This window comes from Diadema antillarum, unplaced genomic scaffold (assembly GCF_040938485.1).
Source record: "Diadema antillarum isolate AM-2024a unplaced genomic scaffold, OU_Dant_1.0 scf00000191, whole genome shotgun sequence".
In the NCBI taxonomy this organism is placed as follows: domain Eukaryota; kingdom Metazoa; phylum Echinodermata; class Echinoidea; order Diadematoida; family Diadematidae; genus Diadema; species Diadema antillarum.
Window position 1 is genome coordinate 954161 of NW_027271080.1, and position 26397 is coordinate 980557.

Consider the following 26397-nt stretch of genomic DNA (forward strand, 5'->3'; position numbering starts at 1 on the left):
GAACTGGTTTGGGCTCGTAAAAGGGATGGGCACCTACCCAATGACCTATCCAGCAAACTTTGTGGGAGAATTAGTGTATTATATCTCGTGAAATCTGTACTGATTTATCATGTATGTTTTTTTCTGTTACCCCCCCCCCCCCCAACAAGTATCTTTCCCTTTATAAGATCATGAAGCAATGTTGTACACCTACATGATCATGAACATCAGTGTTAGCCTACATGCTGCAAGTCTACCAAAATTTGTGTGCCAGCTGTATAGGAAAAAGACAATATTAAACAACCAAACATACATTACTCTCTGCAGAAAATTTCTGAAACCGGCCTCGACATGTTTTTACCTGTTCAGATTTCCCCGGCAATGGGCATTATTGAGCAAATACACTGAAAAGGATTTCATCTTCAGAAGGTAAGAACTGTTGTGAAATTGGGATTTCCCAGTGCAGGTCACAGCAAATTGGAATTCAGTCTGGGATGTGTTTTTCCAAACAAGTGAAAGTGGATCATGAAGGCCACTTTGATTTGAAAATTGTTCAGATTTTATATTAAAAAAATCTAGCAGTGATTAGTTTATGTTATCATGGTGCAAATTTATATGATGGTGGAACTGTATAAGGAAGAGTGCTTTGCAATGCCCCCTTCCTTTCCGAAGTAGGGCAACGCCGTCTCCTGGTAAATTAAATCAGCTCAATTTGAGTGCTTTGCAAATCTGGGAGGGACTGACTTGTCTGATCCGCGTCGGTCTGTGGCCACATTCCAGTGCCCGGTACAGCGAGACTGCAGAAGGGAAGAGGGATGGCTGACGAGGAAATTGAATGCGTTTTGGCGACGCCAGGCGACTTTTGCTCTGTAAAGCTTGCCTGCCTGCAGTGTGGTCTGCCCTCTCTCTCTCTCTCTCATAATAAATCTTTCTACACATATATACCTAGCTTCTTTAAGGACAGTTCCGTTGTATCCCTTTTGCAAACATCCCAAAATTATGCATGGTTGAAGAATAATGTCTCCCAACAACATGAGTGAAATCTTACACTAAAGCACCTCAGAGTTTTTTAAGACGAAATTAAAAACTATTAAAACCTTGTGTCACTCAAGGATACACTCCCTTTCTGAAAGGAGAATGACACTTGCATTTTCTTTTCTTTTCTTTTTTTTTGGGGGGGGGGGGTCTGGATGTCACGAGAAATCCTAAGCATTGTTTCCCCCTCTGTTGTAAAGAGTTTTCCAGTTTTACTAATTCTGAGGAAAGGTGTAAATGGTCTACTTTGTACATATTGTACCTCTACAATATACCAGCTTATGAAAGGAATCTATGGTTCAGTGTTGCAAAAGGGACACACAAACTTTAAAACATGTTCTTCTTTATGAGCATACATTGTAATATTGTGTGATTTCGTGAGACAATTATGCAAATAGTTAGATTCATGACCAAGCACCACAGTCACAAAATGAGAATTTAGTTTTGTTCCCTTCCCAGAAATAAGGTTGGCCACTTTCCAGTTGCGATAATATATTGTACTCTTGTTGCAAGAGGTATAGTGCTGTTTATTTTGCAACTATCAGTTGACCATTGCAAATTCGCAAAAGACTAAAGCCACCACAGGAAACTAATGTTATCTGCAGAACATGGTATATATCTGCAGTATCAGGTATACAGCATATCCAGTGTATGTATACATGCCTACAGTTTTTAAGTACTGTTCATTGGTCTGGGTGATCATGAACACAATTGTGTTGAGTCATTACTTATAATTTTTTATTTATTTTTTTATTCTGTTGCAACACAAGTTTAATGTCATTCGCATTGTGTTAGAGTTGAAGGTATTCGTCTTATGTTACATCATTTTACAAGACAGGGCTGTCATTAACCTTGGAAGACATGCTTTATAGATAAGAACGTCATGTTTATTATATATTTCGTGAAGGCACGTACATTAATGGAAATCTGCCATCTGTATGTGATTTTCAGAGGGCATGGAGTTGAGAGTGGCCAGCAGTATGGAAAGGGATGTGATTAACCAAAATACCTCAGCTCTATCTGAATATTACACGATTAGCAAAGCTGCTTGTACTATTGTAAAAGGCAGTTTCAATACAAAGTGATAGCACAAAGTGGTAGCATGTTGTCCTAGGGAATAGTATGACCAAGTGCTGTGTAAAGCTGTTGCTGGCATAGAGTTTGATATGATATTTCATGCATAATATGTGGTTTGTTTAGATAGTCGGTGTGAAAGGCAGAGACTCCAACTCTCCCGTTTTCGACGGGAGATCTCCCGCTGAAAACCCATTTTTGCAAAATCTCCCGTTCTCCCGTTTGAGATTTAATTTCTCCCGCCCTGGCTCTTTGTCACCCGTTGGAAAGGATTTCTTACATATTTCTATCGTATGTTGACAAAATAAGCCTGAGATAGCACCAGAGAGCATCTAGAACCCTGGGAATTTACAGAGTTTGTAGCACTTCGCACACAACAGCTTTGAGTCTCCCGTTTGCTAGGGGTTTCAGGCGGGAGAATCTCCAGATCAGAAGGTACTTTGGGTTGGAGTCTCTGGAAAGGTGGGGCAGGTATGAGGGGCATGTCTGGTGTTCGGAGAAAATAACAATTCTGTAGAACCCAAAATATTTGCATGCATGAAACTTTCATGAATTTCGCGAGGGGCCAGATATGCTTGTCAAATGTATACATGTGTCTACACAATGGATTGAATGCAAGTGGCAATTCGTGAAAGTTTGTGTTGTGAAAAAAGTCGTCCGCCCCAAACGCGAAAATTTCTGGCTGAGAATGTTTTGGGTTGTACAGTTTCAGCACTGCGCAGTGATGGAATACACAGAGCTGTATTTACTTGAAGCTAGCATTCGTGCCTTCCCCTGCTATTGAAGATGCGTTTGAGTCATGTTTATAACAGATGAGTGCAGTGTACATTGTAAATCCGTGTGAAAGCTCCCCTTTTCGGACAAATATTTGTGCAATTGTCAGTGAGTGTTGGAGAACAATAGATCAATTTGAATCTTGTGTGATTGAAGTGCATCAGATTTGTAGGATGGATTGATTGGAGAGAGAGAGAGAGCGCGTAAACATGTTTTTAAGCATGAACATTTAAAGCTTAGTTTAACTGTTTTTGCTTGTGTCAGAAAATCAGTCCTATCTCTTCCTGCTAGCCAATGACAATCTTATTCTTGTGTGTCTCCCATTTTCACCCGTTTTCTCTTCTCCAGGTTTCAGCTATCTGCATCCAAGCATTTATGGCGTTTGTATTGGACTCTGGAGAATACTGCCAAAGCCAACACAAATAAACTGACATCGGACTAAAGAGAGACTTGTTTTCGGGCCAAGTGTGCTGCAATTTCCACCGGATTGTACTCTCACGGCACTCGTGTGAGAGCACCGCCTCATTTGGGAAGAACACATAAGTCGCATCTACATAGATGAAGAGGAACGCCAGCTCTCCATGAGAGAGAGGTAGCGTTCGTTTGTTAGATCGGAGTCTCCCCCCTTCACCGCGACCATCTCATTTTTTTCGCCCCCACCTACAGGGGTGTGAGCCTAAACTCGTGCAATTCCTCCGCCTATGTGGTGCATTTGTGACGATTCGGCGTGTGCTTGCCGACACTGCCGCGGACAGACCCACGGATGGGGTAAGGCTTCGGTGTGCCGCTGTGCGCCGCTCGAGAGAGAACTGCGAAGGCACGTGCCTCTAAGGTGTGTGAGAATCCGAAGACCCGAGCGGTAATTCTACCGTGGGAAGCAGGGTTTCCCCCCTTCGTAGCCTCTTAGCCATTATTGTTTTGTTTTTATTTTTCCCCTATTATTCATATTTTTCCCTTTTATAAAAATATTACCCTAATAATCTCCACCATCCGCTTGGAGAACAAAGCCACACTTCTTGCGCCATCTGGCCATATTCCACTCTCAAATTTGAGGTGTGCGTAGCTTTAATTCACGTTCCAGTTGCCGACTCTTTCCCCCATTCCAACCAACCCCCTTGCACTTCTCCTCACACTTTTTAAAATCCCCCCAAGAAAAGTTGTCCAAGCTTGTTGCCTCTGTTGCCTGCAAAAGGACGGACTGCGCTTCTGAAGAGGACGTCAGGAAAAGGGAAAAGTTTTTTCTCTCTCAAATCCATACCGGTCTTTATCTTCTGTCGATCGTCTTTCCATCCATGAGGAACCACAACATGAGTTCAGTCAGGAGCGTCCGCCCCGCTCCCGTGGAGATAGTGCACAAGCACATGCGCTTTCTCATCATCCACAACCCAGACAAGAACGGCATGGACCACTTCATCAAGGTACGGTTTCTCCACATTGGTGTGTTTTGTTTTGTTGTGAAAAACTAGAAAAGACAATGGGATTCTATGGGGCTTTGTACCCAAGACCTCCGGATTACTAGACTGGTGCTCTTTATACCGGCTGAGCCATGGAAAGCCCTAGTACGGTGTCTGTTCCCGAAACCCCTTGATTCTCAATGCTCATATAGTCAGAAGTGGACATAAACGCGACATGAACCCAAAGGATAGAAATCAATTTCGGAATATTCAAAAAATGTGAGGGATCACCGAAGTAATGCAGCTTTTTGAATAGATAACAAATGCAAACAAAGGGAAACTGACCAGAAATAAATTTATGTAACGTAAATGAAAAATGACCAAAGAAAATGGGAGTCCATTAGGATACAATGTTTTTAATATTATATGTATAGATTTCTCATTACATACACTCCTCTATTGAAAACTTACATACTGTATAAAACACAACTGAACCTGGGGAAAAAAGAAAGGAGCGTTATGTTTTAATGGCCAGATGTATGGTTAATACCAATTGTGAATTTGGGGGGTCCTAGTAATAGATGGATTTCAGTGCAGTCAATGACATTTCATGAAGCAGAAAAGATGCTGTGCTGCTTCAAGAAAGCCAGAGTGTTTCTCACACAATTCATGGCAGGGTAGAATTAAAAGTATCATCTCGACAAATGACATGGGCTTCACAATAAGGAAGTGGCGTGAAGGGGAAGTCTGGTCCAAGTGAAGAGATTTATTTTGAATGAAAGCAGCGAGATGGAATCAGTAGACATGGAAAGTACTTTACATTTTGAACTCGTGTGAAAAAGCATCTACTTTGAGTGTCAAGTGAATAATTGGGTATTGTTTCCCACGAGCAAGCCAAAGTATACAGCTTTTATCTTTTCAGTCTATTGTTGCGTTGTTACATCGTCTGAGGAACATCAAAGATGTTTTGTGTGTGTGTGTTTGTTTGTGTTTGTGTTTGTGTGTAATTTGTTGTGATGGAATGTTAATATAATTGATGTTATGCAATGTACAAGTTTTTTATCAAAAATACCGTATGTCCCCCAAAAGAATTACAACAGGACCCTCCGTAATGATAAGTTTAAAAATAGTGAATCAATCCAAATACAAGCTCATGGTATGAAACTATAACTTGTTTCCCACATCTTACAGAAAACCCAGTCCAGTTTGCTTCCGTGGTCAAAGAGAAATGAGGAGTTTTGTAGAGCATGACTAAAAAATGTTCAAACAAAATGCTAGACATATATATTTTTTTTTGGAGAAAAACAATTTCTTTATGATTTTGCCTGAGATATATTGAAATCAAAATCAAAATAAAACAAGTACTTTATAGATACAGTTATGTACTAGAAGTCATTGACGTGATGGTTGTTGTTGTTGTTGTTGTTGTTAATTGTTGTGGATCCCTTGGTTACTAATGACCTGACAATGCCGGCATAAAAATAAAAATTTTGGAAACATGTGGCTCTCACTCATTTTTTTTTATTTTTTTTATTTTTTTTTTGCCAGTGGTACGTCATTTCCTTTGTTCAAAACAACTTTGTCTTGGGACATAAATTCACTTTTGACAGTTGGGGACAAGGGAAAGAAGGACATTACTTAACAACAGAAGTCTTGTGTTTTTGTCTGCGCTTGCGTCAGCAGACGAAACCTGCCGTTGTGTTTGCTATCAAGTGCAATAATGTCACTCTATGTTTTTCCTTTCATCAATGTTTCGTCCTCTCGCTTTCTGTCATGCCAGGAGCTGAAGCAGAGGCAGATTAAGGAGGTAGTGCGTGTCTGCGAGCCTACGTACGAGGCCTCCATCTTGAAACAGGAGGAAATTGAGGTCATTGTAAGTATGGATTCCAGTTTTTCCTTTCACTCATTTCTTCCTCTCATAGTTTGCTTCCTCTTTCGTCCTTTCATGTTTTTTGTAAATAAACTTGTTTTTCCATTCTATCTTTAAAAGGCTTTCTACGTAGATTTGCTTTTCTGGTTGAAACTCAACATTCTTTATAATTAAACATTGTGTTTTTTTATATTTTTCTTTCTCTTTTGCCAAAAACAACCAGCAGCCTAAGGTTTCATGGCACTGCATGGATCTGAATCCAAACTTTAATAGCAGAAACTCTTTGTATGATAGCCATGTAGGGCTCTTCATAAAAGAAAACAGGTTCATGGTACGCGGAGATGGTTGATTATTGACGCAAAACACCACATTATGGCTTGCTGTCGCAGTGAGCAGTATTCTCACTCCATACTTTTTAACCATGACAGTCATTCTGGTGCAAGCAATGGTGCAATAATTGCAATCAGCTTGATCCTAACATGTAGAAGAAACATTTAGAATAAAAGATAAATGCATGTTTGTTTGTTTTTTAATTGACAAAGGCATTGCTTTACAAGCTCAGGCTGTTCTACAGTAAGACCTGGGATTAATATATGTTCCCATTTCAGAGTTTCTTTAAGGCCTTGGATTTCATGGTAGAAATTTGTTGCATATCTTTTAATACTGCATAAGTTATTTTCGCGTACAGATTTTTTTTTTTTTTTTTTGGGAATGAGGTCACAGACATTTTCACAATATGCTTTTTTGCAAATGGACACCAAGGCTATCGCAAGTGCACTGTTACATGTACCTTTACCACATGGCAACATTTTCGCATATTGTTAATTTCGCGGTCCAACAGTGATTGCCAAATTTGTGATAATTAAACCCTCCTGAAAAAAAAAAAAAAAAAGCTTTATATACAGTAAGTTTTTCATCATTCAATTGTCACCAGAATATCATCACATATCATATAATATGTATCAGAGAAAGTTGGAGTAAACTGGTTAATTGCACAAAATTATTCACCCCCCCCAAAAAAAAAAAAAAAAAACCCAAAAACCAAACAATCAAACAAACAAACAAACAAACAAACAAACAACAAAACAAAACAAAAAGGAGATAGAAAATGTGTTAGTTTGAGACAAAAACTTTCTAACTTTTAATCATGCCAACATGTTGCCAATCTAAGGATGCTGTATAAATCTTGCAATTTAGAGGCTTCTGATAATTCTTTAGCCCCCCCCCCCCAAAAAAAAAAAAAAGAAAAAAAAAAAGAAAAAAAGAAGAAGCAACCCACAGAATTTGTCATACAAGTGGCTGTTACGATGGTATTTGGCCAAATTTGGGCTGAAACAAAAGAGAAGTTTTCATTCAACCACTGTGAAACACTAGCAATTAATCATTAGAAATTGTTATCAAAAGATGTGGCATCAAAACCACAGAAAAGCTGTTTCAGGAACCTGATATATTAAAGAGATATTTTTTTTTCTACAGCAGACCCCTTCCAACCCTTTATACAAGTATGTTTTGGTTTGCTCAAAAAGATACACAACCCCATTGTCCCAGCTTTTCTATGCCCTTCAGAATATTGGCAGGTTGCCTACATCCATGTTTTATTTTCCAGCCTGTGCAAGCAATGGGTAAAATTGAGCCAACATGAGCAGCAACAACCAAAAAACCCAACAATTGAGATTAATTGTCAGGAAAAAATAAGACACTGACTAACACACACACACCCACACACACACACACACATGCACACCGTTTGGAATTTCAGGCTTTATTTTGTCATAGAATGTCTTCCAACTTTGTTTTTCACGGTTAAATACCCTTTGTTCTCGACACTTGAAAAAAGGTATTGTGTTTGAAAGTGTCTATTAATCGAAGTTTCCAGCCCACTGAAAATCAAAACTTCACAGTCATGCATGTTTATGCTACTATTATGTCTGTGATAGTATCTATATGGAGCTATGAAAATCTGCCCTTGAATATGATCATTGAATGTGATCATTGAATATGATCATTGAATATGATCATTGAATATGATCATTGAATATGATCATTGAATGCTGCAAAACAATTGAAAAGCTCTGAGTCGAGTGCTTTACCGTACTTTATACTTTTCTTTGACAATAATATTGGATAAACAAGTGTGGTTGTCATCCCCATCATAATATAGCTCGACATTTAGCCACTTCATTGATAAACAATGTCCTTTATCTATTTTTATTTTTACTTGACAAAGTTTAGAGGCAGTTGATGAATGGCCATAACAATGTCAGACAATATCTGACAATGTCTTTGCACTATTATTATTATTTTTTTTTTTGTATACTTGTCAAAGTTTAAATATCCATTATTTTAGGACTCAAGATACCTAAGGAGCTAAAATGGTACCAACACAATTACAGGATTTTGGTGATTGCTGTGCACATGCTTTGGACAAACTATGTCACAAATATCAGAAAGCTTTAGACTCAAAGGCTAGCTGCTGTTCTGTGTGAATACATGTAATTGTTATGCCTGTTACTGAAAAAATCTTTTCTTGTTCTGATTGTGGAGGGAGTGGGCGGGGTTGAACTATTGCCCCCTCCCTTCCCCCCTCACCCCCCCCCCCCCACACACACACACACTCTCCCCTGGTGATTTCTAAGACTTACACTTCAAGCTAGCATATTAACTGAGGATTAGAGAGGAAGCATGTCAGTATATTCACCGTGGATATACTCAAATCTTTCAACATAGTACATGTATATGCATAGAATAGAAAGAGGAAGCTAAAGTGCTGGCAGGAAGTGATTAAATATATACAGTTCCGCCTGCGATCAACGTCACAGTGATTTTGCGCGCGAATGAGCGCGCGCAAGTTAGCGCAGTTGAGCGCGGTTGGAGCTCGCTCATTTGCGCTCACATCGTCGGGCGGGTGAAAGCCGGCAAATGTATCTGCTGCCATCTGCGGCCAAAAAAGGGCATGGTAATGTCGTAGGTGCATGTATTACTGCAGTGCCGAGTATGCTGAGCATGTTCTCGCGGAAGGGAAGGGCCGTCCCTTTTCACATCAAAGTTTGATAAATGTGTTTGTGAGTATGTATGTCTTTGCGTGTTTGTCTGTATGTTCGCGCCTCTGTAAAACAGAAAAAAAAGGCGTGAAAGGAATGGATGGAACAAGATTCCGCTGCAAGAATTTGACCATCGCTGGGACCATAACTGCACTACACAAAATTTTACTTTCAGCGTTCATGTTTTAACTTTCATGAAGGAATATTTTCTGGTTATTTCGACTGTCTTCTGCAGTTTCCATTAGCGTATTTTTTCCCGCGCAGTACGATAGCCCGCGCAGGCGCGTAATTGCGATCCATGCAATCTCGACAAAATGATAGCAAGGAAACATCAAAGAAATAAAGCAAGATTCCGCTGCAACATTTTAACCATCGCTATGGCCAAAATTGCTTATTTTAAGATTTTACTTTCAGCGTTCTTGTTACTTCCAGTATTCATGGTATTCGGAATATCTGTTGTACTTTCTATCAGCATTCTTTTTTGTGCACTACGAAAGCGAGCAGAGGTGCGCAATTGCGATCTTTGTACTAGTAATTCAGGGCAGATGCGCGCAACATTGCGCTCTCTGCATTTCGAAAACATAATCGTGATCAGAAGAAGATATTTAACAAATTTCCGGAGCAACATCTTAAACCATCTCCCTGCAATGTATTCTTTTCCGCACAATACACAATAGCGAGATAACCAGGTTTAGAAGAAAGCATTAGAACACGATTCCGTAGCAACAGTTTGGAACATTGCTCTAACCAAAAATTAATATCTTAAATTATTTTATCTGACAATATTGCTTTAGGATTTTACATCCAGGGTTCGTGGTATTCTGAATGTCTTTTCTACTAAGCCATGGGTTCTGTTCCGCACATGTACGACAGCGTGCAGATGCGCGCAATTGCGCTCTCTACATTCTCGACGAGATGTAATCAGTTTCAGAAAGCATGAAAGAAAATTGAGCAAGGTTCGGTAGCAATATTCTGAAACATCGCTCTAACTAAGATATGGATCAATTTGTTTGACACTTTAATTCTTATTTTACTTTTAGCGTTGATATTTCTGTCACTGTTCATACTAATCTGATGAACCGTTGATCTATCCAATACGTATTCCTAGACGAGCAATAGGATAGGGAGCAGATGAACGCAATTGCGCTCGCTGCATTCCCGACGAGATAATCAGGTTTACAAAAAAATGATTTGAACAGCATTCCGTAGCAACAATTTGGAAGATCGCTCCAACCAGATATATTCCCAGTAGTATATCATTTTGTCAGAAAATACAATATCGTTTTACGATTTTACATTTAGCGTTCGTGATAGTCTGAATGTCTTTTCCACTTAGCCATGACATTGTGTTCTATTCCGCACAGTTTACGATAGCGAGCAGATGCGCGCAATTGCGCTCTCTGTATTCTCGACGAGATAATCAGTTCAAGATAGTATGAAAGAAATTGAACAAGATTTGGTATAGCAATATTTTAAAACATCGCTCTAACGTAAATAAAGAACAATTTGTTTGTCACTTGCTTAATTATTTTAACTCTTTCGTTGATGGTTCTTTCACTGCTCATGACTGTAATCTGAAGAACGTTGTTCTATCCTATACTAATGAGCATGGCGTATAGGATAGCGAGCACATGCCCGCAATTGCGCTCGCCTCTGCATTTCCAACGAGATAATCAGGATAAGACGAAGAAAACATTAGAACCCGATTCCGTAGCAAGATCTTTGAACATTGCTCTGACCAAAATATAGTACATCATGTTTTTGTACTACAACATTGTTTTTTGACTTTACATGAAGCGTTCGTGGAATTCTAAATGTCTTTTTTACTTAGCCATGTGTTCTTTTCCGCCCGGTATACGATAGCGTGCATATTATGCGCGCAATTGCGCTTTCTGTATTTTCGACGAGATAATCAGTTTCAGAAAGCATGAAATAAATTAAAGAACACAATAATTTGTATAACACTTGTGTTAGTATTTTATTTTTAACGTTGATGTTTCTTTCACTGTTCATGTTATTGTGAAAAACCGTTGTTCCCTCCAATACGTATTCTTAGACGAGCAATATGATAGGGAGCAGATGAACGCAATTGCGCTCGCTGCATTCCCGACGAGATAATCAGGTTTACAAAAAAAATGATTTGAACAGCATTCCGTAGCAACAATTTGGAAGATCGCTCTAACCAGATATACTCCGAGTAGTATATTATTTTGTCAGAAAATACAATATCGTTTTACGATTTTACATTTAGCGTTCGTGATAGTCTGAATGTCTTTTCCACTTAGCCATGACATTGTGTTCTATTCCGCACACTTTACGATAGCGAGCAGATGCGCGCAATTGCGCTCTCTGTATTCTCGACGAGATAATCAGTTCAAGAAAGTATAAAAGAAATTGAACAAGATTTGGTATAGCAATATTTTAAAACATCGCTCTAACGTAAATAAAGAACAATTTGTTTGTCACTTGTTTAATCATTTTAACTCTTTCGTTGATGGTTCTTTCACTGTTCATGACTGTAATCTGAAGAACGTTGTTCTATCCTATACTAATGAGCATGGCGTGTAGGATAGCGAGCAGATGCACACAATTGCGCTTGCCTCTGCAGTTCCAACGAGATAATCAGGATAAGGAGAAGAAAACATTAGAACCCGATTCCGTAGCAAGATCTTTGAACATTGCTCTGACCAAAATATAGTACATCATGTTTTTGTATTACAACATTGTTTTCTGACTTTACATGAAGCGTTCGAGGAATTCTAAATGTCTTTTTTACTTAGCCATATATTGTGTTCTTTTCCGCACAGTATACGATAGCGTGCGTGATATGCGCGCAATTGCGCTCTCTGTATTTTCGACGAGATAATCAGTTTCAGAAAGCATGAAAGAAATTGAAGAACACGATATTTGTATAACACTTGTGTTAGTATTTTACTTTTAACGTTGATGTTTCTTTCACTGTTCATGTTATTGTGAAAAACCGTTGTTCCCTCCAATACGTATTCTTAGACGAGCAATAGGATAGGGAGCAGATGCACGCAATTGCGCTCCCTGCATTCCCGATGAGATAATCAGGTTTACAAAAAAAAAAATAATAATAATAATTTGAACAGCATTCCGTAGCAACAATTTGGAAGATCGCTCCAACCAGATATATTCCGAGTAGTATATCATTTTGTCAGAAAATACAATATTGTTTTACATTTAGCGTTGTGATAGTCTGAATGTCTTTTCCACTTAGCTATGACGTTGTGTTCTATTCCGCACAGTTTACGATAGCGAGCAGATGCGCGCAATTGCGCTCTCTGTATTCTCGACGAGATAATCAGTTCAAGAAAGTATAAAAGAAATTGAACAAGATTTGGTATAGCAATATTTTAAAACATCGCTCTAACGTAAATAAAGAACAATTTGTTTGTCACTTGCTTAATTATTTTAACTCTTTCGTTGATGGTTCTTTCACTGCTCATGACTGTAATCTGAAGAACGTTGTTCTATCCTATACTAATGAGCATGGCGTATAGGATAGCGAGCACATGCCCGCAATTGCGCTCGCCTCTGCATTTCCAACGAGATAATCAGGATAAGACGAAGAAAACATTAGAACCCGATTCCGTAGCAAGATCTTTGAACATTGCTCTGACCAAAATATAGTACATCATGTTTTTGTACTACAACATTGTTTTTTGACTTTACATGAAGCGTTCGTGGAATTCTAAATGTCTTTTTTACTTAGCCATGTGTTCTTTTCCGCCCGGTATACGATAGCGTGCATATTATGCGCGCAATTGCGCTTTCTGTATTTTCGACGAGATAATCAGTTTCAGAAAGCATGAAATAAATTAAAGAACACAATAATTTGTATAACACTTGTGTTAGTATTTTATTTTTAACGTTGATGTTTCTTTCACTGTTCATGTTATTGTGAAAAACCGTTGTTCCCTCCAATCTAGACGAGCAATAGGATAGGGAGCAGATGAACGCAATTGCGCTCGCTGCATTCCCGACGAGATAATCAGGTTTACAAAAAAATGATTTGAACAGCATTCCGTACAATCAATTTGGAAGATCGCTCTAACCAGATATACTCCGAGTAGTATATTATTTTGTCAGAAAATACAATATTGTTCTACGATTTTACATTTAGCGTTCGTGATAGTATGAATGTCTTTTCCACTTAGCCATGACATTGTGTTCTATTCCGCACACTTTACGATAGCGAGCAGATGCGCGCAATTGCGCTCTCTGTATTCTCGACGAGATAATCAGTTCAAGAAAGTATAAAAGAAATTGAACAAGATTTGGTATAGCAACATTTTAAAACATCGCTCTAACGTAAATAAAGAACAATTTGTTTGTCACTTGTTTAATTATTTTAACTCTTTCGTTGATGGTTCTTTCACTGCTCATGACTGTAATCTGAAGAACGTTGTTCTATCCTATACTAATGAGCATGGCGTATAGGATAGCGAGCACATGCCCGCAATTGCGCTCGCCTCTGCATTTCCAACGAGATAATCAGGATAAGACGAAGAAAACATTAGAACCCGATTCCGTAGCAAGATCTTTGAACATTGCTCTGACCAAAATATAGTACATCATGTTTTTGTACTACAACATTGTTTTTTGACTTTACATGAAGCGTTCGTGGAATTCTAAATGTCTTTTTTACTTAGCCATGTGTTCTTTTCCGCCCGGTATACGATAGCGTGCATATTATGCGCGCAATTGCGCTTTCTGTATTTTCGACGAGATAATCAGTTTCAGAAAGCATGAAATAAATTAAAGAACACAATAATTTGTATAACACTTGTGTTAGTATTTTATTTTTAACGTTGATGTTTCTTTCACTGTTCATGTTATTGTGAAAAACCGTTGTTCCCTCCAATACGTATTCTTAGACGAGCAATATGATAGGGAGCAGATGAACGCAATTGCGCTCGCTGCATTCCCGACGAGATAATCAGGTTTACAAAAAAATGATTTGAACAGCATTCCGTAGCAACAATTTGGAAGATCGCTCTAACCAGATATACTCCGAGTAGTATATTATTTTGTCAGAAAATACAATATCGTTTTACGATTTTACATTTAGCGTTCATGATAGTCTGAATGTCTTTTCCACTTAGCCATGACATTGTGTTCTATTCCGCACAGTTTACGATAGCGAGCAGATGCGCGCAATTGCGCTCTCTGTATTCTCGACGAGATAATCAGTTCAAGATAGTATGAAAGAAATTGAACAAGATTTGGTATAGCAATATTTTAAAACATCGCTCTAACGTAAATAAAGAACAATTTGTTTGTCACTTGTTTAATCATTTTAACTCTTTCGTTGATGGTTCTTTCACTGCTCATGACTGTAATCTGAAGAACGTTGTTCTATCCTATACTAATGAGCATGGCGTGTAGGATAGCGAGCACATGCCCGCAATTGCGCTCGCCTCTGCATTTCCAACGAGATAATCAGGATAAGACGAAGAAAACATTAGAACCCGATTCCGTAGCAAGATCTTTGAACATTGCTCTGACCAAAATATAGTACATCATGTTTTTGTATTGCAACATTGTTTTTTTTATTTTACATGAAGCGTTCGTGGAATTCTAAATGTCATTTTTACTTAGCCATGTGTTCTTTTCCGCACAGTATACGACAGCGTGCATAATATGCGCGCAATTGCGCTGTTTTTTTTTTTTTGACGAGATGATCAGTTTCAGAAAGCATGAAAGAAATTAAAGAACACAATATTTGTATAACACTTGTGTTAGTATTTTACTTTTAACGTTGATGTTTCTTTCACTGTTCATGTTATTGTGAAGAGCCGTTGTTCCGGGTTTACAAAAAATAATTTGAACAGCATTCCGTAGCAACAATTTGGAAGATCGCTCTAACCAGATACTCCGAGTAGTATATTATTTTGTCAGAAAATACAATATTGTTGTACGATTTTACATTTAGCGTTCGTGATAGTATGAATGTCTTTTCCACTTAGCCATGACATTGTGTTCTATTCCGCACAGTTTACGATAGCGAGCAGATGCGCGCAATTGCGTTCTCTGGTATTCTCGACGAGATAATCAGTTCAAGAAAGTATAAAAGAAATTGAACAAGATTTTGTATAGCAATATTTCAAAACATCGCCCTAACGTAAATAAAGAACAATTTGTTTGTCACTTGTTCAATTATCTTAACTCTTTCGTTGATGGTTCTTTCACTGTTCATGACTGTAGTCTGTAATCTGAAGAACGTTGTTCTATCAGGCATGAGATTTCTCAGCGGATTTTGAAATTCTGGGGGGAAAATACACAGTCGAGAAACTTTCCGTGATTTTCCTCTTTTTTTGGGGGGGGGGGGGGGGGGGGGGCAGCCCACATATCTCGCCGTGCATGACGAGTATGTCTAGCGATGTCTAGATCTAGCGATGTCACGATTTCAATAACTGTCGAACACTTACTCAATCCAACACCAACAATCAGCGATTCATAACCATAACCGAAGAAAGTCCATTTATATTCCAAAACACAATGTGTGTCTCGCCGAATAATGTGTGATGATAAAGCCAGTATTTTGGCAGTAAAAGTAGCGGCAACAGAAGAAACTCGGCTGTTTTCTGCTCGCGGTAAGCTGCCAGCAGGTGAGTCGAGTGGTGACTTGCTATGCCTGCCTGCTTCACGTCATGTAACTATACGTGTGTAGAGCACCAGCACAGCGCACACACCAAGTTCACGCAGAAAAAAAAGAAAAATCCCACGATGCCAAGGTGCCAGACTGAGAATGGGGAGGGGTGGAGAGAGAGAGACCAATCAACAGAAGAAACCGCGCGTACTGGCGCATTCTTGGAGGTCATGAACTGTCTGGGATGTTGGAGATGAACAGGGAAAGAATGTTTAATTACTGAGTACACATAGCTCAAGTCGAAGCCCCATGCAGGGCGAAGACCCAGGATTACAAAATGCAACGATTTCATATTTCTTTCATGTAAGCTCCTTAAAATCACTCTCCCGCAATATTTGATGAGCTTAATTTAGGTGTTAGAATGTCAAATTTTTCATGAGATTGCAACTTTGTGTAATACAATACTATATACCAATTGATTTATCAATCTGTAAACCACAAACGTGACTATCAGTGACAATAAAAAAGACTTGTATTTGTTTTCTGCCGAGATTCTTTTTTTCTTCATCCTAATACTTCCAAGTTTACATGAAATTTCTGATGTTTTTACTGCAGTATCAACAGTCTAACATAAATTACTGAAATATTGTCTAAATTAATGCATTTAGAGGATGCAAATCTATGTGGATAATTTGTGACACTCAACTCGTCTTTTTGATGTTTTTCTTTCAGTCCAAAAGGAAGAAGTATCATGACGTTTGCAATTGTTCAAAAGGTCTGCTGTTGATAACTCACAGACTCACAGACTAATCACCAAGGGGCTGTTCCCAGGCCCTCTCTCCAGCCAGCTGTCGGAATGTGCTTTGAAGTTGCATGGCAGCCTGGCCTGGCTGGCATGAATGGGTGTCGAGTTTCAGATCGGGAAGGTGTAGGGGAGAGGGTTTTGTTGTGTTGCAATGTGTGTGTGTGTGTGTGTGTGTGTGTGTATTTTTTTCCCTCGATTTTTTTTTCCTGTTTTTTTTTTTTTTTTGGGGGGGGGGGGGGAGGGGGGGGGGGGAGGACTGAGGCCAGAGTGGGGAAAGATCAGAGTGAAATGAGTGCTTGTTTCTTGTCTTGATTATTGACTGAAGAAAGATAAATTGGTTGATCCTTTAGTGCTGAATTTTTAAATCTGTTTAGACTTTCTGAAGGAATAAAACGACTTGACTATAGACAGTAGTAAGTCACTTGACTAGCAAGTCAAAAAAGAGGACATACCGGTAATGATAAATGATGTTTCTTTAATTCACTGTTCATGTAACCTGAAGAACGTTGTTCTATCCTATACTAATGAGCAGTTATAGGATAGCGAGCAGATTAAACATAAAGCGTTCGGGGTATTTTGAATGTCTTTTCTAGTGTCCGTATTCTATTCCGCACAGTATACGATGGCGTGCAGATGCGCGCAATTGCGCTCTCTGCATTCCCGACAAGATAATCAGGTTTAGAAGAAAGCATCTTGGATATGATCGAACAAGATGACGTAGAAACATTTCGAAAAATTGCTCTTACCAAAATTTATCAATTTTTTTTATGACAATATTGTTTTATGATTAAACATAAAGCGTTCGGGGTATTCTGAATATCTTTTCTAGTGTCCGTGTTCTATTCCGCACAGTATACGATGGCGTGCAGATGCGCGCAATTGCGCTCTCTGCATTCCCGACGAGATAATCAGGTTTACAAGAAAGAATCTGAAGAGCATTCCGTAGCAACAATTTTGAACATTGCTCTATCCAGAATATACTCCGAGCAATACATTATTTTGTCAGAAAATACGATATTGTCTTATGATTTCACATTTAGCGTTTGTGGTATGAAGCGTAAAAGAAATTGAACAAGATTCCTTAGCAGTATTTTGAAACAATGCTCTAACTTAAGTATAGTACAATAACTGCACTTCTTTTTGTGTTTTACTTTTAGCGTTGATGCTTCTATTACTGTTCATGTCACATTATTCTGAAGAACCGTTGGTGTAATACGAACCGTTTTCTTAGACCAGCTAGTAACAGCGCGCAGATGCACGCAGTTGCGCTCTCTGCATTTCCGACAAGATAATCAGGTTTAGAAGAAAGCATTTAATATGACTGAACAAGACTGCGTAGAAACATTTTGATACATTGCTCTTATCAAAATTTATCACATTATTTTGTATGACAATTATTGTTTAATGACTTAACATAAAGCGTTCGTGGTATTCTGATTGTCTTTTCTACTTAGCCATGCGACGAGATAATCAGTTTCAGAAAGCATGAAAAAGATTAAATAAAACGGTTTGTATGCCACTTTTGTTAGTATTTTACTTTCAGCGTTGATGTTTCTTTCACTGTTTATGTTATTGTGAAGAACCGTTGGTCTCTCCCTTACGTATTCTTATAGGCGAGCAGTATAAATTAGGATAGCGAGCAGATGCGCGCAATTGAACTCTCTACATTCTCGACGAGATAGTCAGTTTCAGAAAGCATAAAAGAAATTAAAAAAAAACAATTTGTATGACACTTCTGGTAGTATTTTACTTTTAACATTGATGTTTCTTTCACTGTTCATGTTATTCTGAAGAACCGTTGTTCTCTCTAATATACGTATTCTTAGACGAGCAGTATATATTAGATATTTAATAATAATTAATAATAATTGCGCTCTCTATTCCCGAGGAGGCAGGATTAGAAGAATAATAAGCATTAAAGATATTGAAAAAGATTCAGTAGCAACATTTTGATACATCGCTCTTATAAAGAAAAATAGTACATTATTTTGTATGACAATATTGTGTCATGATTTTACGTTTAGTGTTCGTGGTATTCTGAATGTCGTTTTTACTTAGCCAAGTGTTGTTTTCCGCACAGGATATGTGTAACGTGCAGTTGCGCGCAATTGCGTTCTCTGCATTTTCGACGAGATACTTAGTTTCATGGCACAAAATAAGAAATTGAACAAGATTCCGGGGCAAAAAAATTTAGACATCGGTCTGACCATAGACTAGTATATTATTAATTACAGCTCGTTATTCCGAAGGTTCGTTATTCCGAAGATTCGTTATTCCGAAGGTTCGTTAATCCGAAAATGAAATTAGGTTCGTTATTACGAAGGCTCGTTAATCCGAAAATGAAACAAACCTCTTTGTTCCGGAGGTTCGTTACGGACCCTATATAAAACCTTCGGAATAGCGAACCTTCGGAATAACGAACAGCACCAAACAGTTATTTTGTATGACACTTGTTTTTGGCTTATTAGCGTTCGTGTTTTTTCACTCTTAATATCATTCTGATATAAGGAATTAACCGTTGTTCTGTCGCAATACCATCTTAGACGAGCAGTAGCGAGCAGATGCAAGCAGTTGTGTCCTCTGTATTTCTGACGAGATAATCAGGTTTAGAGAAAGCATTAAAGATATCTGGCAACCTTTGGAAGCAGAGATTAGTACTCAGCAACCCAAAAATTCGTATTTTTTCGATCAGAATTAGTATTTTCAGTCTTCCTTTTTTTATTATTTCGAAATAAACTTGCCGATGTATGAGGCCTACTGGCTCTAAACATAACATTACGACGTCATGCCGAAGTACCGAGCTGCATAGTCACCAGCACAATAAAGAATCAAAACTACTCCGTGTTCATCGCATCGTTGATTGATTACTTATTCCCGCAATAAATATGCAGAATGTACCTCCAAAACTTGTTGAGCTGGTTATGGAAACTTCCACTACCTAGCAGGGGAGGGGGAATGTTTTTATCTTCTCATCTTTTAAAGAGAGCTTTCGTCTTAGCGAATACAATATCTCTGGGGTGTTTTCTTTCCAATACTATAAAACATAGTCATGCGTTGTTTTGAGGCTTTTTCATCTCATGGGATTTTAAACATCATATTCCAAGCAAGTATTCCAGTTCCTTCTCCCTGACTGGAATCGGAAAGGCTGCCGTAACGACGATCGCTAAACCGCACTGTGTGTGGCTGTGCCGATGTCACCTGAAGTACGAAGGAAAGCGCCATGTGCTCCCGCCTTTAGAGTCGGATGCGCCAGTGCAGAGCTGAGCGGAGAAAGGGATGGTTAAAGTATTCGAAGAGGTGATAATTGGGCTTTTTTTTTTTTGGTACGAGATACCAAGAAAACATGAAATAGTACAGAGCACATACCATTGTAAGAGGAATTCAAAGCTTATTTGATGAAAATCGGGTTTGGAATGACTGAAACATCCAAAAACAAAGTAAAACAAAGCGATCACGATAAAGTGTGGGTGCTACACGTTATTAGAATTGCTCTTTTGGATATCTCAGCCATTTCAAAACCAATTTTCATCAAATAAACATTAAATTCCTCATGCAATTACATGCTCTTTCATATTCATAAGAGGTTTCTCATTATCTCGCCCCCAACCAAATCTATACGATCCCTTTAATGACTTGGTTATTGTAAGCAGTTTTCGTTCGATACAATCATTAGCTCTTTCTTAGGAGGAAAAAAAAATTATGGAACAGCAACAAAAAAAAAAAAAAAATCCACGAATGTTGATAGCGAAAAGTTTGAAAAGTCTTTTTTTCAAAAAATTAATGAGCGTGAAATTACTAATGTCATGATTTTGCTGTCTAATCGGGTTTTTGGTGCATCATTATAACTAGTGAATTTGACCAGCACTGGCCATAATATACGAGACCTTTCATGTATTTCTGTGATTGCATTTTTAATCGAGTAATCCCTTTTCATTGTTCAGGGAACATACAAAATATCAGATCAAGTACAGTAAAATCGACTGTTTGATGTTTCTTATGCGCCAAAAGAAAGGTCATATGAATCCTGATACCTTTGCAATGATTCCCACGAGCTAGTTATTCGATCCATATTTCCAGGATATTTACACGCTGTTTATTCCAGTGCGCGCATTCTTTCGTCTGGCATACGCAACGGGGTCTGGCACGCTAAGAACCAAAGACGTGGATTTCTACTATCTTTGCTCATGAACTGTGGAAATTTCCACAAGTGGAGATGGGCGGGGGTGTCACGCAAAGAGCGCAGCTCGGGGGTGTTTCATCAAGTTCAGCAAAATCCTCGATTTTGATTGGCTGAGAAGCTCTTGTCACTGACTGTTACCATGGTGATTGTCAGAGACTGACAAGTTGTCAGCGCTGCGGACAACTTTCATGAAACTGTCCCCGGGTGTCAAGTTTCTTGGATACAAAGAGACCTCATGTCATAGAGTGTACACCATTATATCTCTTCACTTGTATTTTTTTTTTTTTTTTTTTGCTGTTATTCATGTTTTCCCCTTAATGTTTTTGCTGGTAATGAGGACAAGTTATCCTTCATGTACTGCATACATTGTGGAATGAGTGAATGTAGCAATATTATTAGAACACATTAATAAAAAAAAATTGGGAAAATCGCACAATCCGTTCACAAGTTATGAATTTTTAAAATTTTGAATTTTCTTTGTTTTCTTTACATCGTTGTACATGTGACATCACAAGTTGTAGTAGTTTTCTTATCTAGCAGTGACTGAGCAGAAACTTCGAAAATGTATAACTTTTCAACTGGTTGTCCAATTTTCCTCAAACTCTCACTGATGTGTTGCTGCATTCACTCAATCCACAGGTTTATTATGAAGGTGGACTTGTCCTTTAACATTACGAAGGTTGCTAACACGTGATTCTTTCTGTTTTGATGTGTATGTATTTTCTTTTTCATCATTCTTGGCAGGGGAAAGAAGAGTAAAAGAGGGAAAACTGAAATAAAACGAAGGGCACGTATATACACAGTATTCACAGCAAGCCGCCTTTTCCAAGCATTGTTCATCATCATCAGGCATCACTACACTTAGACACACGATCACCCTCATCACTCGAGATAAACGACTAGGAAAATGAATCACGAAGTATCAAGTACGAAGTGTACAAATGTCAGAAGTAAGAATATCAGAGGTAAAAATGTCCAAGATAAAATGTCATTGATCAAGATTTATAGACGTATATAGGAGGATGAGGTGAAAGTGCCAGATATGTTTGTTTTTGCAGTATTGAGTTTACTTTCAGTGTTCATATTTCTTGCACAGTACTTTTTGTTGCACAGTACAGTTTGTTTACTTACTATAGTATAGGCATGCGTTCTTTTCCTTTTCGCTTGCGAAGCGAATTTGTTCTTTCAGTTTTTACCTGTCATTTATAGTTATTCATAACGGAGGGTTCATACTTTTCTTTACATTTTATTTTGTACTAATCATAACCGCGTTTTACAGTTCCATTGAGACCATACAGTTTGTGTTTCCCAGCTGAAGAGAGTATCATGCTTTTCTGTGAACTTGAGGGAAAAATTGCGTTTTCAAGTGTTTTTGTTAAATGATTTTTCCATCAATTTCACAGAAGGTCCCGGACACAAATTGGTCTCAAATAACCTTATAAGGGACCGAAACTAGTAAGGGAATATAAGAAAGCAAATTATTTCCTTGAAATCAATTTGAGTGTTGTTAACCAATTTCTGTGATTACACATTGTAATAAAAGAAAAATGCACCTCATCAAAATCATACTGAGATAGAACAACAAATCTTGTTTCGTAAAATGTTCCCTTACCAGTACTGGGGACTTGTTCCTCTGTTTACTTTAATTGTTTTTGTTATGTTACAATTACTTACATAACTACTGTACCATAAATCTCGACAAATACAATGCAATAAAGCAGTTGGTACAGTTTGGAGCTGTGACACAATTACTGACAAGCGTAAAACTTCCTGACGTATGTAAAGTAAGCAAGTAGAGTGGTACCAGGAATGAACTTGCTTGGGCGAGCTACGAGTTCAGTTCGAGTTCAAGTTCGGACGGCCCGCCCGCGCGTCTGCGCGGCCCGGCCCGCTTCTTTTCTTCCTCCGTTGTATGGCGCATGGATATGGCCAGAAAAGAAGCTACTACAGCTTGTACTTAAAAGCCTACTAATAGTATAGCTCGCAGTTCACATACACGGCTCCATGCCACACACACAACACACACTACTCGCGCCTTGCTGAGCTACTCACACAGACAGATGTGATTTCGATTTGGTATCACACACAGTACGTGTTCTTTGCACAGACAGCCTAGCCGCCTGCTGATGTCTAGATACTTGGCGGCCCAGCGCCCGCCGCTAGCTCGACTGTGTGTGTGTGTGTGTGTTGTGTGTGTGAAATGAAAGGACACGTGCCACCATGCATGCCTGTTGTGTGAAAGAAACCGAGGGGATTTGGGTGAGATGAGGCAGAGGAAGTCTGACACACGTGTACGTGCGTTGTTGTTGTCGATAAAGATGCTTAGTACAGTTAGTATACTGGTACTGGTGTACGTACTAGATACTACACGGAACCTTTGCGTTGTCCACCAGTGCACCCACCTCGTTGTTGTCTCGGGTTTAATGCGCATAAAAGTGGCAATGTAGAGTTGGTCCTACTACTCATCTACCGTCTCATTGTTATTTGTCTGATAAGAATATTTAGCACTGAAATTAACGTAAAAACTTGACCTACGTGATGGACAAAATCCAGCACTATCATATGCTGTTGATCTCTTTCCAATTCGTAGTTTCAAAAACAAATACCGACGTCGAACTTGAGTACTGTACCCTCTTTTCAATCAGCTCCCCGCGGTATCGCTCCCTTTTTTGGATCGACCTCTATTTTTGTATTGACAATGCACACAAACCGAGCTAGCTAGCTGTTTTGACCACCGTGTTGTACGAAGCTTTTAAGAAAATGCATTGACATTACATTAAGTGCCACTAGCTACAAAACAATAAAAACGAACTTACAAACCAAACTAAACACGTTTCAATTACACATCCGCTCAGTAACGACGCATGACTGTGAAATTCACGTGTATAACCTATGGAAAGAGGGGGCCGATCGTGAGGTACCCTAGCTTATACGCGCGAAGAAAATGCATCGCATGCACTAAAGTTGCGTTATTTCACTACGGAGATTCAGAATCAAGGTGACGGTCACGACATTCAAAACTGCGGTATTTATGGCATATTTGAGGTAAAAATTAGGCGAATTCGTCTTATACTTTTGGAATAAACAAGCTGCAGATCCTTAGGGTGACGATAGGTGGTACCCTCAATCATACTAGGCGTTCTGCTGTGCGCCAAAAACTAGTGGTCGGTTTCAAAAAGGGTGTGTCGATGTGTAGTAGTAGAGTTACCGTACCATGCAAGCAATGATGCAGGCAGTGGAGAGCGCCAGTTTTAAAGTCCTAGTAGGCTGCGTTCATAGAAGTACAAATGTATACTATTCGGGTATTCGGGGCTCGTTTTCGAGGGCACGCGAATAGCTTGAATCGAACGATAGGATTTCCTCACACCGGTTCACATATTAAAGAGGGCACTATTCAAAAGTACCGAATAGCTGCGAATAGTATAGCAAAGTGGGAATCGAGCTTGTTCGATTTTCTTGCAGCGTATACTGTCTCTCGTTTATGAAATAATGACAATTTTGGTCTGGATTTGCCCTTTAGCAAAAATAAGCAAGCAGACTGACATTCTGATGCAGTTTAGAAATTGTTAATAAGATTTGCTGGGATGTGGGATGTAGGAGGAAGAAATCCTCACTGCATGGGATGGTGAGTTGTCGGTGCGGGTGATGGTGATGTACTCGGTGCTCGAATAGCGAATAGCGAATAGCGAATAGCGAATACTTCTATGTGAACGCAGCCTTTAGGGACGTCGGGTTCGTTGTTCCGAAGGTTCGTTGATCCGAAAATGAAATACAGTAGGGTCCACAACGAACCTTCCCGGGAATAACGAGCTTTGTTTCATTTTCGGGTTTACGAACCTTCAGAATAACGAACCTTAATTCACTTCGGAATAAGAAACCTTGTTACATTGTAGGATAATTTGAGATTATTGTAGTAATGTAACAATAACAACTAAAGTAAACAGAGGAACGAAGTCCCCAGTACTGGTAAGGGAACAGTATACTAAACAAGATTTGTAGTTCTATCTCAGTATACTTTGGATGAGGTGTGTTTTTTAATACAATGTGTAACCACAGAAGTTGTGGAAACACTCAAATAATAATTTCAAGGAAATAATTTGCTTTCTTATGTTCCCTTACTAGTTTCGATCCCTTACAAGGTTATTTGAGACCAATTTGTGTCCGGGACCTTCTGTGAAATTGATGGAAAAATTATTTAACAAAAACATTTGAAAACGCAATTTTTCCCTCAAGTTCACAGAAAAGCATGATACTTTCTTCAGCTGGGAAACACAAACTGTATTGTCTCAATAGAACTGTAAAACGCTGGTTATGATTAGTACAAATATGTAAAGAAAACTATGAACCCTCCGTTATGAATAACTAAACAAAATGACAGGTAAAAACTGAAAGAACTGAAATTCGCATTTGATGGCCATGAGGAAACAAAATCAAATCAATGGTCATAAAATAGTTAACATCGGAGTACTTTGGTTGCCTATGTGTTGCCAAAATCTTGTCACCTCCGAAACGATTAAGTCTATCGTATTTGATTGCGCGCATCACAATACACTGGGTTAGTGAAACAGACCAGAAACAGTCAGGATAACACAAACAATGCTAGAAACGGGAACGCTAAAAAGTGTCATACAACATAAGGTGTACAATGTTGCTACGGATTCTTGTTAAATTAGTCATATTTTCTTCTCAACAAAATCATCTTGTCGCGAATGCAGAGAGCGTAATTGCGTGCTTCTGCTCGCTATCGTATATACTTCGCGTCTCCGATACGAAATGAAATTAAATGAAATTTATTCACCTAACAAACAAACAAACAAACAAACACCGTGAACAAAGTCACAACAATAGATAATTGAAATATAGTTTAGCAAAAAAGAACTGGCAATAGCGTGCAGGCTATAGTCGAGGCCAGTTCTTTCAAAATGATAACGTATGATAGGATCACAGAAGAATTGTTATACAATGCAAATATGAATATACAACAGATATACAGAACACCATGAACAGTGAAAATTACAAGAACGATAAAATCAAAATGTGAAAGGAATATGCAGAGTAAAAAAAAAGAAAAGATAAAAGGAGAAAAGTACTATTGTATGGCTAGAGCAATGGTTCAGAAAGTTGCTATACGAATCTTGTTAAATTTTCTTAATGCCCTTTTTCAACGTAATAGCTGAGAACACATGGGTTAGTATACGCTATTGGCACAGGACCTGTGACCGATATCGACAGGTCGGCTGCCGTTTTGAATTTCAGGACTTGAATCGTATGAAAGATACCGCACGTTATTCTTAAATAAAAAACAAACAAACAAGGAAATAAGTTTGCTTGTGCAGCTATTATATTATTCTATGAGGATTTTTTTTTTTTTTTTTACAATTACTTCTTTTGATGTTTTTTTCGGAGGGGGTTTTGTTGTTATTGTCACATTTTTTGGCTTCTTCTGTTCTTTTTCAATATTTTTGATAATTATAACATTTCAGACCGGAGGAACTGCACTGATTCGTACCACCGGTGTACATGAATGGGGTTCACGAATGAGTTTGAGGTTATTGATAATTGTATTGTGCGAAGCTGACGACGTATTAAGCAACAAGCAATACCCAGACAAGTACCCAATTATTGTCCC

General features: G+C 38.6%; 1 protein-coding gene across 3 annotated transcripts in view; it reads left to right on the top strand.

Moving 5' to 3' along the window:
• LOC139723459 (protein tyrosine phosphatase type IVA 1-like) overlaps positions 1 to 26397 on the top strand; it is a 67203-nt gene that overhangs the window by 31826 nt on the left and 8980 nt on the right. For all 3 annotated transcript variants that reach the window (XM_071634703.1, XM_071634704.1, XM_071634705.1), the window contains 2 exons: positions 3211 to 4280; positions 6037 to 6129. In XM_071634703.1, the coding sequence (XP_071490804.1) occupies positions 4155 to 4280; positions 6037 to 6129 (219 nt within the window). In that variant the 5' untranslated portion in view covers positions 3211 to 4154. The remainder of the gene's footprint in view (positions 1 to 3210; positions 4281 to 6036; positions 6130 to 26397) is intronic.